The following is an 18,031-nucleotide window of genomic DNA, read 5'->3' as shown; positions in this document are numbered from 1 at the left end:
AAGAGTTGTAAACTTTCTTGACAACAGGGCAGGAGTGCTGTGTCTGTAACAGTACATGCCTCAGAGATACTCGGTCCCTGTCACATGAGTGATGGCTGAGAAATTCCAGACCAAGTCAGCCCCTGGATTATCTCGCCTCGAAAATTTAGTTCCAGCAGTGGCACCGAGGGACGTTTTGAATGAGGCCATGATAATTCTGCAAAGAAAAATTACTCAGTATTTGATGGTCAGGGACATTTATAAGTTGTGAGTGGGTCCCAGAGAGATTAAATGATTTTTTTTTAAAAGATTTTATTTATTTATTTGTCAGAGACAGAGGGAGAGAGAGTGAGCGAGCACAGGCAGACAGAGGCAGAGGGAGAATCAGGCTCCCCGCCGAGCAAGGAGCCCGATGTGGGACTCGATCCCAGGACGCCGGGACCACGACCTGAGCCGAAGGCAGCCGCCCAACCAACTGAGCCACCCAGGCGTCCCATTAAATGATTTTTTAAAGGTCATAGCTAATTAATCGTAGTCTAGACACTTAAAACCCAAGTCTCTAAACTGGTTTATCTTTCTTTCCAGAATGAAAGGTTTGTGTACTCCTCCTCTGGACTCCAAGGGAGGGCAGATTTTTACTCTATAGAAGATCTTTGTCCTACCCCATTTCTTCCTGAGCACCTCTGACAGCTCTTCCCTGTGTCTGCAGTGTCCGTCCACTACACATATTGCCCACAGAGCTCTGTTTTCTTCTAGCATTCAATAGTCCTTGGCCTGACCACAAGTCCACCAGTTTGATCTCTTGTAGTGGCTCACCTCTCCCTCCTCATCTCCGGGCCTCTATCTCCACCTTCCCAGTGGACATGTCATCTGCTTGTCTCACAATACCTCCAACTCTTATTAAACCCATCCTATTAAACCCATCCTATTATACCCATTTAAACCCATTAAACCTTGTCCCCATCCTGTATTAGCACCACCAGCCATACTTGCTGCTCCAACCAGATGCCTGGACTCAACTTTGAATCTTTATCCCTAACCCTCAGCAATCAATTCGTCTGTAAGCCCTATTGATTCCTCTCCTTAAAGACTCTAGAATGCGCTCCACTTCTTCATCTCCAGAATCGCTGCCTAAACTGACTTCCTTAGCACCCACTAGGTCCAGTCTATTGCAGTAGGCTTTCTTCAACCCATCTTCCATACCACAACCAGAATGGTCTTTCTAAAATACAAACCTGATTAGATCACCATTGCTCCAAAAATCACTGGCATTTGTCAATCCTTCATACCCTCCATCTGCAATTGGTTCCTCTGTCTGGACTGTCCTTTTTCTTCTTTTTTTCCCTTTTCTTTCTTTTTTTAAGATTTTATTTTTTAAATTCAATTAGCCAAGGTGTAGTACCTCATTAGTTTTTTTTTAATTTAATTTTATTTTTTCAGTGTTCCAAGACTCACTGTTTATGCACCACACCCAGTGCTCCATGCAATACATGCCCTCCTTAATACCCACCACCAGGCTTACCCATCCCCACATCCTCCTCCCCTCCAAAACCCTCAGTTTGTTTCTCAGAGTCCACGTTCTTGCATGGTTCATTTCCCCCTCCAATTTCTCCCAGTTCACTTCTCCTCTCTAACTCCCCATGTCTTCTGTGTTATTCCTTATGTTCCACAAGTAAGTGAAACCATATAATTGACTTTCTCAGCTTGACCTATTTCATTCAGCATAATCTCCTCCAGTCCCATCCATATTGATACAAAAGTTGGGTATTCATGCTTTCTGATGGAGGCATAATACTCCATTGTGTATATGGACCACATCTTCCTTATCCATTCATTTGTTGAAGGGCATCTTGGCTCTTTCCACAGTTTGGCGATTGTGGCCATTATGGCTATGAATATTGGGGTACATATGGCCCGTCTTTTCAGTACATCTGTATCTTTGGGGTAAATACTCAGTAGTGCAATTGCAGGGTCATAGGGTAACTCTATTTTTAATTTTTTGGAATCTCCACACTGTTTCCCAACATCATTAGTTTTTGATATAATGTTCAATGATTCATTAGTTGAGTATATCACCTAGTGCTCATCATATCACATGCCCTTTTTAATGCTCATCACCCAATTATCCCAACCACCACCTACCTCCTTTTCCGCAACCATCAGTTTTTTTCCTGGAGTCAAGAGTCTCATGGTTTGTCTCACTTTCTGATTTCTTCTCATTCAGTTTCCACCCCCAACTCCTATTGTCCTCTGCATTATTCCTTATGTTCCACATATGAGTGAAACCATACATTATCACCTGATGAATTCTGTTTGTTGTTTAAGTCTCAGCTCAAATGTCATGTCATCTGTAAAACCTAGCTCTGTCTCTTTCTGGTTCCCTGAAGTGTTGCACATATATTGCTTTCAGCTCACCAAACTGTGGAAGTCTCATGGGAAGGAAGCCTGTGTCTTCCCCTGTCCTAGGCCTTGGCCCCTTGTCCTAGGCCTAGGACAGTACCTGGTCCGTAGCAGATAATCAGCCCTCCTGGTCAGCATGAACATGAGGCTTCCTATGGGCAGGCCCTGTGCTAGGTGCTAGGAACACAATAGAGCTATAAGACTTGGTACTTGCCCCTGAGGAATGTATTGATTGACTTATTCATTCCACAAACATTTATTTAACACCTACTATATGCCAGGAACTCTGCAGGACACTGAGAATAAGTAAAAAAAAAGTAAGAACAAGCCAGAGGAGGTCCCTGTCCAGTGGAAGTTTATATTTTAGTGGAGTAGACAGAAGATAGAAATGTAAACAACAAATAAACAAAAATGATTACAGTTTATGGTTATGAAGAAAACTTTGTAAGGCCACAGTGATCAGAAGAACATGGGGGTACGTGAGGCAGTGATGACATTTAAGCTGAGACCTGAGAAGGAAAGAGCCATGCAGAGTCCAAGAAGGACATCTGAACAGGAGGAAAGCCCCACACACTGGCCTTGAGGATGGACTGAACATGGAATATTTTTGGCCTTCTTGAGGACCCGTGTGCTCGGGGCCAGTGTATGAAGCGATACAATAAGATGAAACAGAGAGTAGACCAGGCCCATTCATGCAGTGTCTTGGAAATCACAGGGAAGTGTTTGGGGGTTTCCTGAGCACAAAAATGTGGCTGAATGAATGAATTCAAATAAACATTTTTGGATGTTCCAAATGTTCACTTTGAGCTCCCTGTCAGCATTTCTCAAATAATGCCAGTTTGGTCTGGAAGCATTCCTCCAAACCTCTAGAAGAGGTAGTAAGAGCAGCGATGAAGGATGTGGGTTCTGGACTCTGCTGGGGCTCTGCTTGGGCTTTGCCTCTCTGTACTGCATTCTTCTCCCACCTCAGCTATGGTGCCCACCCTAGAAGGCTGCTGTGAGGAGCAACAAGGATTAATTCCAGAGCTAGAACTTTGCCTGACACAGACTAAGAACTCAATGTATTTTAGTTACTTTTGTATGAGAGAGCCAGAGCTTTGGGACCCTGACAGACCTCTGACTTTTCTGGGCCTTGGCTTCTCATCTATCAAACAAAGGTGAGATGATACTTACTGCCTCCATATGCCTATGAAATTTTTATTAAATGGGCAGCATGCACATGGGCAGACACTGCCAGCCTCGTGAGTGGCTCAGTGTGGAACTTACAAGCACCTTCAGGATCCTCCAGCAACCGATAGTACTTGTCTCAATTTCTAGAAAGATCTACATTGATTCTTGTCCTGTTTCAGGAAGCAATGGCCAAGGAAGCCAAGGGGATCATTCAGCAACAGAAGAAAAAATTATCTCTTGATGAAATGATTCATGAAGCAGAAAATTTGGTGGAAAAACTCCGCTTCCTTGTCGATGAGGTAATCAACTCTAAAGGCAAACTTCCCTTGGGAGATTAGATCAATTGTATTCCTAGTGAGGTTTGAATATTTGATGAGGGTGAAGAGGGAGACCAGTACTTTCTCCCAAGCACTGCTGAGCTGAGCAGGCATGATTAGTTTAGGGGTGAGAATGGAGAGTCTTAAATTAAGCCAAAAATGTACAGCTTCATTGATTTTTAAATGAAGCCTGAGTATTCAGCAGAAATAAAAAACATGTTCCTTAATGGAATCAAGAAAATTCAAAATAAGTATGGGAACTTTGATAAGATTTCAACTCTAAGAGGATTTAAACTCATCTTCAGCAAAAGTCAAAACAGCATCTCATTTTAAAGTTAATTGTAATTAGTATGTTTTGTGACTTCTAGAATGATCTAAAAAGGTCCTCATATTTGCTTTGGTCAGATACCAGATTTTGTGTGGGAAGATTTCAAGGAAAAGTACAGATCTCCTGCTTCTGTCAATCTCAAAAGTTTTATTTCTTGTTGCAAAGCTATCATTCCCTGAGGACAAAATAAGCAATGAGAGAGGAAGTTATGTTAGTAGATACAGGAATTTTATTAAGCACCCAGAAGTTTCAAACCAAGCATCTGTCTGTGACTTACTCACCTTCTGGCTAGGAAAACCTCCTTACTGATGTTTCTATTTCCATACCAGGAGAGAAGGGATGCCCTCTTTGGGAACAAATGACACCAGAGGATTATAGGGTTAGAAAGACAGAGCACCTGCTTTGAGCCCAAGAAAACCAAAGCATAGTTTATGACAATGTACCTCCCTTTGATTTGGTAACTATGCTGGCTCAGAAATGTGCATTTCAAACACTCACAACATAATGGGCCTCTTGGCAGGGAATTCTGCAATTCCTGTCTTGATTAGGTCAATTTTAAAGTAGAATTTTATGTGCAATTTAGTCGAGTTTCTCCTGAATAACCGCCTAAAATGGAGGTAAGATACTTAGCAACCATATTTTAGGTCAAAAGTCCCTTGTAGAATAGTTTTCCTTCCTGAAAAGTGAGTAGAAAGACATTCAAAGACATGCATGGATTTTTTTTTCTTTTCATTTGAATATTCTGGAATGTTACCTGACTGTTAAGAAGACCAATGATTGAGGATGAATCATTGCGTGATTACAAAAAAGCAAAATCAAAGGGGAAGATATTTTGTTTCATAGATGGGAGATAAGTAGGCCACTAGAGATGCCACATCGTGGGTCCAACTTGCATATACTTAAAGGACAATAGCACAGTTGGGGATATGGGGTTTACATGTACTTGTGTCATGACATAGTTTTTCTCCAAGAAGCTACACTTGCTTACTTTCGTAGATGTTTAAGTGACTAGATGGTTTAAATCACAGAATTTGTTTTACAGAGGGGGACTCTTTCAGGATAGGAGAACACTGGAAGGGTACATGTTAAGCACCCACCCATCAAACCCATTCCCCTCTGTTCCCACAGCCACAGCACACCATCCCCGATGTCTTCATCTGGATGCTTAGCAACAACAAGAAAGTGGCATATGCCCGCATCCCTTCCAAAGACCTGCTCTATTCCCCCAACAGGGAGCAGATGGGCAAACACTGTGGGAAGATCAAAACTCATTTCCTCAAAGTAAGTCTGCACTATTTTTGACTCAAACACAAGAAATTTCTGTTTTTCCTGAGTCTCTCAGCATTCCTAGTGTGTGTCCATATCTTTGACTCTTCCCCAAAACTTTCAAAGATCTGAGGACAGACCACTGAAACACCTCTTGATTCTAACTGTGATTTGGTAGACCATCCTAAGACTGAATATTTTTCAGTTTTCCAATTAATATGTCAATAGACTCATATAAAGGTTTTCTTTTTTTTTTTTTAAATCTAGGGGGTGTACCTCAAGATTGCTTTAATTTTTATTTCTTTGATTACTAGGAGAAACAAACATTTTTCTATTAGTTTTCTTTCTACCTGTGTAATTTGTCCAAGGCATCTTTTCATATGAATTCATCTGTATTTTAAAAATAAATTACAGGAGAAAAGGTCTGTATTTCACAGAACTGGTAGCTTGGGAATCCTCGTGGGGCTTCAACTGTGAAATTTCATCTTGGGTCCATGCACCCTTCATGAAGACAGGTCACCAGATGCCTCCCTTGATGCCTTATGAATGGACACCCATAGAAACAATCTCCAGGTGGTTGCTGCTGCTGACTCTAAATCAAACTTTGAGCCTTTCTTAGAGACCCTGGGTATTTTACTTCTACTACAAATTTATATCTCAGAAGTAGACTCAGGCAAATCTGGAGGAGGAATGGTCCAGAGGAGGCTCACCACTCACCAGTGACTGACAAGAATGTGTAATTTGACTGATTAACTCTTCCCAACTCATCATTGACTTTCCTGGCAGTTGTAGTTCTGATTTCTTGCTATAACATAATTATGTCCTACTGCCTCGGAGAGAGGGTGAAAACGCTCACTAACCATGCCATATGAAGAATGGGTGAAGAGATAATGCTTAACTGACAAGACTTGACAACACGATAGAGCTTTTAAGTGTCTGTAGGACAAGCACATGGATGATAATTGAGTATGTGTGTGTGTCTTTCCAGAGGACAGAACCAAGCCTGGTGAGAGCTGTGACAGGGAAGTGCGCCCTATATAGAGATCCATATTTGTTCTCTGTCCCCTTGATATAAACATGGCAGTGGGCAGCTAGATTAGATAGTCTCTAAGTGCCATCCAAATATTAGAGTCTACCTTAGATGTGATTGCTAAATATTGCAGACAGAAGAGGGATTAGGGGATAATGATTTAAAGCTTAGGCTTTGAAATGAAGTGAATCTTTGAAATGAAGTGAAGCTATTAATGAAATTTGTATTGGCTTATCAGGGCTGCTGTAACAAAGGACCAACAAGTGGCTTAAACAACAGAAATGTATTATCTTACAATTCTGACATTAAGGTATGGGCAGAGCCATTCTCCCTCTGGAAGTGCTAGGGAAACACCTGTTCTAGCTTCTGGTGGTTCCTTGGCTTATGGGATCATAACTCCAAACTCCACACTGTGTTCTCCCTAGGGTGTGTCTCTTCACATGAAGTCCTTTTTGTAAGAACCACACTCCATTCTCCTCTCCATCTCCCCATGTCCTCCATGTTATTTCTTATGCTCCACAAATAAGTGAGAAGGGATTTGAGGGAAATTGGAGGGGGAGATGAACCATGAGAGACTATGGACTCTGAAAAATAATCTGAGGGTTTTGAAGGGGTAGGGGGTGGGAGGTTGGGGGAGCCTGGTGGTGGGTATTATGGAGGACACGTATTGCATGGAGCATTGGGTGTGGTGCATAAACAATGAATTCTGTTACACTGAAAAAAAATTAAATTTAAAAAAATGAAATCTTAGGAAAATAAATAGAACCATACTCTAGTTTGACTTCATGTCAACTGCATCTGCCATGACCCTATTTCCAAACAAGGTCATATTCTAAGGTACTGGGGGTTAGGACTTCCATGTATGAATTTAAGGGGAGCACAGTTTAACCTATTCCAGAATTCTTTAATATTTACAAGCTGTGTGACCTTGGGCAAGTTACTTAACATCTCTGTGTTTCCTATTCTTCCTCCAGCAAATGGAGACGGTGCTGAGGGTTAAGTGTATAACTGCCCATAAAGCAGGCAGAGTGGACATCATCCAGATTAACCACTCAATAAATGTTGGCATTCAAACAAATGGCCATCCTATATCTGGAGTCCGTTTCTGGAATCGTGTGCCCCTTCGTATCCAGTGAAGTATTTGCGGCTCTGTGTGTTGTTTTCTATCAAGTGTGTAATGTGAATCTTAAACTGATCCCTGTGAAGCTGTAACTGAAAAAAACAAAAAAAAAAAGTTCCCTGTAGCTATTTACCACAAATGTTAAGGTTTCTCTTCACCTTTCTCCATCCAAGGAATTCTGGGGTCACAAGAAACATTTGTCTTAAAAATAGCAAATCGTTTGAGAAGGCTCTGTGCTAAAAATATTAGAAAATCAGTGTAAAGTTCCTCCTTCCTAAATATTTGGAAGTATGCTGACTTTATTTAAAATTAGAACAAAGAACAGTGTCACAGGAAGCCCGAGGACAGACATAACTGAGAATTGAGGCCCTCCGTCCCTAGCCTCGGCTTACATCTGTCTGTATTTTCCTTTTGCCACCAAGATCACTTTGGGTGATGGCTTTTTAAATTTTGTTGAATTCAATTGCTCTGACTTGATGAAATATCTTGGTGAGATGATTCAGCAAAACTATTTTCAGTCCAGTTTTGATCGTCACCCTTGCTTTTCCTTCCCTCTCTCCACCTCTCGTTATGTCCCTTTCTCTTGGTGAGTCTGAAAAAAGCAGGAGCAGCCCCAGGGAGGCAAAACGTGCACCCACCTACCCCTCACTCTGGTTTCTTAGCTGAGAATTAAAAATGCACCAAGACAGAGCAGAGAATGCAAACCTCCAAAATCTCCAGGCTGGAGATTCCTCAAAATTTATGCTGTGGGACAGCTGGCCTTTGGGTGGCCCCATGAGCTTCCATGTTCAAACCTGCCTGAAAGGTTGCAGGTGCCTCCTCTCCCCAGGGTCTCACAGTGCCCCTTAGCCAGTGAAGGGTTCCCAGAAGTTCTGCAGTCAGGAAGCATCTCTAACCTTTACAACCCATGCTTGCCAATGTTATTCATCTAGAATAGTTATTTATAGATGTTAGGAAGCTCCTTTCACGAGGGGCCCAGTTTGGGGAATATTAATCTAGAGGAAATCAAATTGCCTCATCTGAAGTCACATGCCCAAATAAATAGTAAATTGTAATAGTAAATCATGGTTTCTGGTTCCATGATCTTTCTTGTTTTCTAATTTAAATATATGATAATGTGTTAGTGAACAGGATAGACTCTTTGGAACAAAATTTGCTGAGCTCAACCTGATCCACCCACCAAAAGAAGAGAGCCATCCCACTTCAGTCTCATCCCCACTGTACCCCCAGGGGCCATAGGGCGGGAAAGGACATTCATGACCAAAAGGAAACTATGTGTGCAAGGAACTGGACATACTCAGAGCCCAGTGGGAGGGTGGCTCTCCACCTTCCTTTCCTCTCTGCCTGTGTGAAGTCCCCCTGCTCCAACTCACCTCCATCCGTATCCCATCTCCTGAGTCCCATCACTTCTCAGGACCCCAACTTTGAATCCAGCTTCCCTAGGATCAGCACAAGGCGGCACTGGGTCTTGCCACAGACTGAAACCTCTACAAGGCGAGCACACCCTCTCTTTCCAGTACCTGCTGACCAACTTCAGTTTGTATGAATTACTGTCTCTTGTCCACACAATGAGCAGCAGGGTCCCTCATCCTTGTCTGTGTCATTCTCTTTCTTTGAAAGCTTTTAGCAAATCCCCTCCTGGCGCAGAGTCAGCACTGAGCCTCTGCTCCACTGTTAGTTCCCTCCCCTGTGTCTCTGTTCAAGCCTTCCCTCTTCCTGGGATGCCTTCTCCACTGGTCCAACTCTGGAAGTACCCATTAAAGCCCAGCCAAATAGTTGATTCACAAAGAAAAGATGAAAACACCTGCTCCTACTTCTCTGCTCCCTTAGCCTTTTCTCTTACCCTTGACCTTATCCTTGAATAAATGAATAAAAGGCAACCTCCTTGTCTAGATGTGAGCTAATGAAGGAGGGCTCGGAAGTGTGCCTCGGTCATCGCGATTCCCTCCTGACCCCACCGTCTCAGTAGGGCCTAATGGCACTTCAGGTGGTTGCTGAATTGAGCTGCTGAAAATCCATTTAGGGGACCCACAGGGCAAGATAGAAAGGTAAACAACCGTGCTCAATTTTGGACTCAGGTGCTCTCCACGGGTGCCTTGGAAACTGTCAGAGCAAGCTGTAGCCTCTTATGTAGGATTTTATGATTCTCTCTGGAAAAGAAGTGGTGTGGAAGGAAGGGGAAAATATTGATAGGAAATCCGTAAAAACACTAAGAGACACTTAGCTGAGTCAACAAATTCTGGAGAGGTAGCTACTCTCAGAATGAAAGTCTTGCCAGCAATCTTGAACACAGCCAAGTCTGGGGTTTGGGACTCCTTAGTTGGGGGAAGGAATCCCCTAATCCTAAGAAATAAGCCACACTGCCTTGAGCTATATCCTGCACATCTTGAAAACACAGGCATCTGTATATGCACACACTCATACCACTTACACGAAGACACACATAAACACACGGATTCAAACAAACATGAATAGAAATCCAAATCTGAGTACATTCAAGGGAGAGAATGAGGGAGGCCTAGGTGGCTCAGTCAGTTAAGCGTCTGCCTTTGGCTCGGGTCATGATCCTGGGGTCCTGGGATCGAGACCCCCACCCGCATGAGGGGGGTGTCCCTGCTTAGCAGGGAGCCTGCTTCTCCCTCTGCCCTGAAGCTCCCCCCGCTTGTACACACACACACTCTCTCTCTCATGTTCTCTCTCTCAAATAAATAAAATCTGTAAACAAAACAAAATAAAAAAAAATCAAAGAAGAGAATGCAGGGTAGAAAGGGAATTTGAAACCATGCTACATGAAGAAGGGATGAAGGGACTAGAGATGGTTAGCTAGGAAGGAAGGACACAGTAGAGCAGGTGGGTCACTTCAAGTGCACAGAGACCTGAACTATGGAAGAAGCACTTGAATCCTTCTGAATGAAGCAAAGAGGTAGAAGCTGTGGTTGGAATTCCAGGTATCTGAGAGTTTAGGGAAGGGAGGTTTCAACCCAGTGTGGGACGAGGCAAGCTCTGGAGGTACAGAGACTGGCATCTAGCTCTAGAAATAGCTCCCTGGGTTTTGGTGCTGGCTCTGTCACTTGAGAGCTGAGTGATCTTAGGGAACTTCTTTAACCTCTCTGAGCCTGAGTTTCCTCTACATAAAACAGGAGCAATAATCATACCTTCCTGGTAGATTCAAATGATCCAGGGCTTGGAAGTGCCTGTTTAAGCTTCAGGCCCCATTAAACCTGGATCCACCTCTAGAATGGTGCATGGTGGCAACTGGGGTCATTGGTGTTATTTTGATATAAGATTAGGTACTGAGACCTGCTCTCTGAACACTTGATCCACTGGACCTCTTTTCTCAAAGAGTGAGGCTCCTACTAATGAAGTGGTCTTCCTTGTAACCTTTTCCCAGCTTCCTGGAAAACGGCCGGCTGGTTGGACGGTGCAAGCAAAGGTCGACGTGTACCTGTGGCTCGGCTCCACCCGACACTCCAGTGCCATGTTGGACAACTTGCCAGAAGGCTATGAAGCAGAAAAGTCCTCCAAAGTGGCCGGCACTGATCAACCCCCAACCAACCTGTTCTACCAAGGTATGATGCCCCACTGGGCAAAGAGGTCATTACATGGCTCCTGTGGACTTCTGAGAAAATAGCCAGCAGGGTGGCATGTGCGAGCTGTTAGCACATTATTTTAGGATCAACTTTATTAGCCTTTTAAAAATACAGTTTCTGAATTTTCTTCCTCACCTTCCAATGTCCCATCTCAAAAGAACAAAGTAAAGTCATTAAATACATCTGGAGCAAAAGTTTATGTTTTTCTACTAAGGTAGAGAATGCATGCAGTTTGAGTTTCTTTGTAGACAGATTATATAGATTGAATTTGCAATGGAAGCAGAAGATGTCTTTTAAAAATGTCAGTAAGTTTTTGCTTTGATATGATGTGTGGTGCTAGGGTTTTGACCTATAAACGACAGGCATTTACATTTACCATTAACAACCCAGTGGGAACTGGGTATCACTGGGGTCACTTGTGTTTCTTCAGCTTGGATCTTAACATGGTCACTTTTAGAAATTCAGAATGATTTACATAATCCTTTCTTCTATATAGATATTTTCTATGAGTGCCATTATTTACATTTTCGTATAATTTAGGATTTTATTATAAATATTAATGCTTTACAGTTTCAATTTGCATTCTGTTTCCAAATGGCTTCAATTTGCAGATTTTCACTGCTGAATTCAGAGTAGACTGCAGTTACACTTTCACTTCAGCTGAGGATAAGTTTTGTATTGAGCCAGTGCTGGAAGCACAGGAGAACTATCCACAGTTCTGTGTTACACAAGACTCCTCTGATGTTGGTTGACCTTGACTGCCAGTGGACTCTAAGTGGCTCAATAGTTAGAGAAGACATGGTTCTGGGGATATTTATCCAGTGGTTCAGCTCATGGTTGCTGTGCCCAGTGACAGTGCATAAGCACAAGGAAAGTTCAGCCCTGTCTTTTTGGAAAATGCATAGCCCTTACCAGGTGCCAAGCATCGGGCCCTCTACTTTATACATTACATTGAATTTATTTGTCAAGTCAGCCCTGGGTAGTTTCTTCATTTTACAGAGGGAAGAGGGATGTATCAGAAATGCTTAGCAATTGCCCAAGATCACTTGACTATTGAATGATGAAGTCAGCTTCTCCAAACCCTGCTTTATTGTCTTTCCTTTCCATCCTGCCTTTAAAGAGTTTTCGTCTTTGAGTGAAAGACACCCACGTCAAGTTAACTTGTTATTTCTGTAGATACTATCTCTAGAGATCTAAGATACCTGGACCTATTTCCTGTCCCAGCTACTAACAATTCAAAGGAGAGGAAAGATTTTTTTCCAAAGCTTTCTGATCCTCTGCGATGTGTTATTTTCACGGAGTGACCTAATAAACTTTCTCTGCTGTGCACTGGCTTTGATGGCTTTGGTTGCCTTCCACACCCACTGGAGAATTTCGTTTCTTCACCCATTTTGTGCTTCAGAAAATAGCCATCAACCAATAATTAATTTGCACCTGCGTATGGCAGGCACGGTGGGAAGACTAATGGGGGATGCAGAGATGAAAGAGGGGTCATCTGGCCCTCCAGTGGGAGCAATAAGACTTGTCTCTACTAACCACAAGTGGAAAGTGAGCTAAAATGCAAGAAGTGGGCCACCAAACTGTGAGAGCAAAGAGGAAGCTGACTTTATTAAGATAGTCTAAGGTACAGAGCTCGTAAGAGGCTTCAGAAAAACAAAAACCTCAACTAAATAAATGGCGCCCCCTAGAGTTGTGTGGTGTGCTGCCTGCGAAGCTGTAGCGGAGGGCTCTGAGGGATGCCCAGGTGGCCCCCAGCTGCCAGCATCACAGGTCACATGACAATAAGCAGTAGTAACAGCCTCTGCAGCATCTTCACATCACTTCTTCCCATGGGTCAGGCACCATTTTTAGTCCTTAGATCTCCTATGTCAACCCTATGAAGAATTATCATTACCCCCATTTTACAGGTGAGGAAATAAGGCAAAGAGAAGGGTAATGACTTTGTACGAGTCTATGCATAGACCTGTGTGACCTAAGCCTAGGGGAGGCACAGCAGGGGTGGGGGGGCAGTATTTGCCCCCTTAATTTAACTAAGTAGACCTAGTCAAATTGGTGTGTGAGAGTTCCTGTATTCCAGTCCCCATGTCAGTGCAAAACACTGATACCCTGAATGCAGTAAAATGTAGCCTTTGGGGGAGACAAGGAATAGGAGTGGGGAAGGGGATAAAAAGGAGTAAGGGGCTATAAAAATAAGAGGGGCCTTACAAATACACAGAAGCCCAGGAATATGTAAGTCAGCTCTCACTTGGGACGCTCCTGCCCCTACTGAACCCTGGTCTGCACTTACCTGCACTTACTCTGCTCCTGTCCTGTCAACAGATGTGCTCACTCCCACCTTTCACGTCCATGTACCCTGCTGGTATTTCTCACAGGATGCTAGTCCTTGGCCTCCTGTCCCTGGGATATAGTTGCTTGTCTTATCTGCTGCCCCCTCCCTGGAGCTCCCCAAGGGCAGGGGCTGTCTTAGCCACTTCGGAATTAGTAGACCAGACTGCACCTGCTACACAGTAGGCACTCAAGATGACATCGGCTGGCTAAATGGAATAATGGCTGAGTGGCTTACTCAAGAGCTTGCTGAAGCAAGAGTATTAGTGGGTCAGCCCCCTTTCTTACACACACACACATACACACACACATGCATGAGTGCATGTGCCGGTGGAAACCAGGAAAATTATGAAAACATAAAATGTGCTGTTTTGGAAAGAGAAGGTGATTTTGGAATCTGACAGAAGTGAAATTCAGGCCCTGGCATTTGATAACTCTGCAAATTTGGAAGACTTCTATAGCCATTTGCCTCGTACATCTATGGGGACAATTATACATATAATCACAGGGTTGTTATGAAGATTAAAACCCATGATGTAGTAAAGGTGCCAAGGACAATGCATGGCCCTGAAGTACCCCATAAATAGATGCCCCTTTCCTAACTGCTTCCACTTCAGTCTCAGAGGTCGGTGATGCTCCTAGTCTGTCTCCAGATACACCCGCAGGTGCACAAGGCACACAGACACTCATTCCCACTCACTGCTGGAAAAAGCCCACTGATGCCTGTCCTTTTCCACTATTTGTCCACAGCCCGGCATGTCTTTCAGCTGAGAGCTCACATGTACCAAGCCCGGGGCCTCATCGCAGCCGACAGCAATGGACTCTCAGACCCCTTTGCCAAGGTCACGTTCCTTTCCCACTGCCAGACCACAAAGGTAACCAGGGAAGCCTGCCTATCTTCTTCCCACACCTGCGGCTGAGGCGCAGCAGAGCCCAGTAAAGGGAAAAGCAGGGGCTTGTTGTCTCTGGGGATGCAGGTTTTCAGCCTCCAAAGCGCATGTGCAAGGAAGGACTGACACGGGGCAGGTCTCTTGTTCCAATGTGATCCAAGATCTTGTAGCCAAGAAAGGAAGTCCCCACGGTGAAGGAAGGGTGTGAGGAAAGAAGGATGAAGAGGAGAAGTGAATGCTGGCATACGTGAGTGCCTGCTGAAGTGCTGGGCACAAGGCCAAGTTCAGAGGGAAACAAATACATGAGAAAACTGCACACAGACATGGCCGCGGGAGGCTTATGATCCAACCTTTGTGAGGGTCTCAGTGCAGAGGAACGTTTTCCAGCTTTGTGGTCAGGGAGCCCTAGAATTTGCATCATTGCTTTCTACTTACCAGCTGGGGGACTCTGCATGCTTTCAACTGTGCAATGCAGTGTCTCTCTCTGGAAAACACTAATTCCTAATGGGTGTTGTGAGGATTAAACCAGGTGGGTCTACATTGGTTTCCTCTGGGCTCTCCTGCTTTCCTATACACTGAGTGCTGGAAAGTGGAGGCGTCTCTAATTTGCGGGCATCCAGTAGGACACTTTTCCCATTAGATCATAATATCCAAGGACTCCATTCTCTGAGGCTTCAGTGCTCTGAGGAGAGGTCACAAGGAATTCGTCCATCTCCAAGTGTTAAGACAAACACCAAGGACCCAAAGAGAGCTAAGTAGTTCATCTACTCTCTGACCGCATTTACTCACCAGGCCCCCATCTGTCATCTAAAAACAGGGCTCTGTGAAGAAGCACAAAGTTAAGTGTATAAAGTGATGGATGAATGGTGGCCATTACATTGGCTGATGGTACATGGGCGGACATGTCTCTCCAAAGTGAGACCCGTGACCTGGGAGATCGAGTGATTTGTGACATGTAGACCTAGCTCATAGTGAATCATCATCTCATGCATTTCTCCAACCAGCCCCCTGCAGAATACTTGCTCCGTGACAGCTCCGTGCTGGGCTTGGGGGCTGCACCATGGAAAACCCCATACTGCGAGGCTAGACAAAGTCTTCCAAGAGCCGTGTGGAGAGAGGTTATTTCGGTCTGAGGCGGGGAGGTGAGAGAGATCTCAGAAGGAAGCTGTCTGCATCCTCGCTTAGTGAAGGAGCATGAAAACCCCTGAAGCATAAAGACTCAAGACTAGTTGATCTTCTCTGTGTTTTGAGAGGTGGTGATAGCTCAGTGATTAAGAGCATGGACTCTGGAACCACATTGTTTGGGTTCGGATCCAAGCTCTTGAAGCAAAGCCCTCATGATGATGACTTTGTGTATGCTTTCTAGAGGGTAAACCACCCAAGACAGTGCCTTGCTTGTAACAACTTCTATGGGGCTCCTTGTTATTCTTGTCATTGAGGCATCCCAGCAGATGCAAGGAGGATTCTCAAGGGGTGAACCCCTGGATCCTTCCTCCACCAGCTGCAAAACCATAGGGTTCCAGGCCCTGGTGATCTCAGGGCCCTGAATGGGGAAGGGGTTTGAGTGATCTCACTGGGCTGGGATCATCTTCCTATTTTGCATCTCTATCCAGTACCTTCACTTGACTTGGACTCCTATCTCAAAGGAACAAATGGCATTTATCAAAAAATCACTTGAAAGGGAAAACAGCTCCAGTTGAGCCCTGAGCTTTGCCACCATACTTTTGAGCCAAGTACCTAATTTTTGTTAATAGCTGCCAGTTATTAAAGCTCCTTACGCATCAGGCATCCTGCTAAGCATTTTCTATGCATTGTTTACTACATCTCACTGCAGTCTAAAGGTGGATGTTATTAGTGTCCCCATTCTGCGGATGAGAAGGTAAGGCTTAGGGACCGGATAGGTAGAAGGTAGTAGAGCCAAGATGGAAACCCACATTGGTGCAGTTCTGAACCCACTTTGCTTAACCACTCTGTTTCCATTTTAGTAAGCAATGGTTCTGGTTTCCCTCTGCTGCTTCAGTCTTATGCTGCCTCAGAGCGTGTGTATGACATGTCCCATTCTTACACTCTTCTTGATGGGGAAACTGAGCCCGGAGCCCCTGCAGTCCTATCTGAGCTCCACCATTCACCTGGTAGCACCTGCCTGAACTGACCCCCTGGTGTTCAGAGGGAGCAGTCTGAGCAGGGCTGGTCTTGCAGCCAGTCCTCTCTAAAGTGACAGCATGATCAGAAAGATGTCAGAAGGGGAACTCCGTTATTCCAGAGGTCACTGATGATGTGGGACTTAGAATTCTTATGGTGGCCAAAGGTTAAAGGAAAAGGGAGAGAGTTCCCCAAAGAGAAGGGCTTTGGAGACAGAGGGGAGAGGGACTAAGTGGTGGAGAGGAGCTTTGGAGGAGAGGACATCCTGGAGGAGGGCAAGGTGGAACCTGATATTTCAAGAAATCAGAGTACTGAGAACTCAGATCGTCCCTTGTTAGACACGAGTACCTAGTGCACCAAGACTGGCATGTGGTAGGTATTCAGTAACCGCTTACTCATTCACAAACAGTGTGGCAGGGTGGAGTCAGGTGGGCAACAAACACTTACTGAGCACCTACTTTGTTCCAGGCACTTAACATGCTTTATCTCAGACAACGGTCATTCCAACTCTACAAAGTTGGCACCGACCCCATTTACATGAGGGGAAGGATGCTTCACAGGGGTTAAATCACCTACTCAAGCTGGGGCAGGGGATAGCACTAGGGTTCTATTCCAAGGATATCTGATTTGAAAGCTATGCTCCACCCATAGTATCTCACTCCTTCTTCAAAGTGTCAGCTAAATGCTACCAAAATCTCCCAGATCACCTCAAGCACAATCACAGTGCATAACTCCATAAGGAAGCCCTGAAGGAGAGAAGCTGGTTATGGGCACCTTGGCAGAGAAGTGGGAGAATGTGTTTTTGCTTGGGTGAGCTTTTAGACATGGCCCGACGGGGACAACTCTGAGGACAGGTAACTATTGATTCATTTATTCATGCAAATCATGATTGAGCACCTGCTATGCACAGGATGCCCTGTTGGTGCCTAATACTGAGCCTGGCACATTGTTTGTTGAGTGTGCTAAGAAATATACGTTGAATGAATGAATGCCGGCCTCTGGAATCTTATCAATTGGTATTTATAGTGCCAAGAAAACCATCAAAATATTTCTATAGGAAAGATGTGAGGATCATAAATCGCTTTGGTATCACATTTTTGCACGCAACCTGCTGCAGAGTTCACATTTCTATTTTTAAAAGAGCAACGTAAAAACCCATGTTTCTTTATGATGACAGATACCCACACTTTTCATTGCAACTACGTAACTCCTGTTTGTAGGTTGGTTGAAGCCATCCTTTCTTTGTCCAAAAAGTTAGGACTCCTTTCTGAGATTTATGCCAAAAACATCACTGTGTCTGAAGCATATAATACTCTAAAAGCAAAGGTGAGAAAGGAAGGAAATGGTGGAATGCATAGTGTTTTTATGACTCACATAAAGAACAATGAAAAATTCTCTCCTGGCCACAATGCCAATGGTTTAAAGTCCTGACTAAAGATGCCTCCTGATGCAGAACTCTGAGATGCCAGTTTGA

At 44.2% G+C, this 18,031-nt stretch overlaps 1 protein-coding gene across 1 annotated transcript in view; it reads left to right on the top strand.

The window, feature by feature from the left end:
- Positions 1 to 18,031, top strand: part of FER1L6 (fer-1 like family member 6) — a 123,372-nt gene that overhangs the window by 48,476 nt on the left and 56,865 nt on the right. Inside the window, exons 17-20 of the mRNA XM_032873449.1 lie at positions 3,729 to 3,848; positions 5,323 to 5,475; positions 11,002 to 11,179; positions 14,276 to 14,400. Of these exons, the coding sequence (XP_032729340.1) occupies positions 3,729 to 3,848; positions 5,323 to 5,475; positions 11,002 to 11,179; positions 14,276 to 14,400 (576 nt within the window). The remainder of the gene's footprint in view (positions 1 to 3,728; positions 3,849 to 5,322; positions 5,476 to 11,001; positions 11,180 to 14,275; positions 14,401 to 18,031) is intronic.

The sequence above is a fragment of the Lontra canadensis genome, unplaced genomic scaffold (genome assembly GCF_010015895.1).
Source record: "Lontra canadensis isolate GAN:19392208 unplaced genomic scaffold, GSC_riverotter_1.0 scaffold49, whole genome shotgun sequence".
NCBI lineage: Eukaryota > Metazoa > Chordata > Mammalia > Carnivora > Mustelidae > Lontra > Lontra canadensis.
The sequence above is the reverse complement of the archived record's forward strand: the minus strand, read 5'-3'. Positions and strand labels throughout refer to the sequence as shown.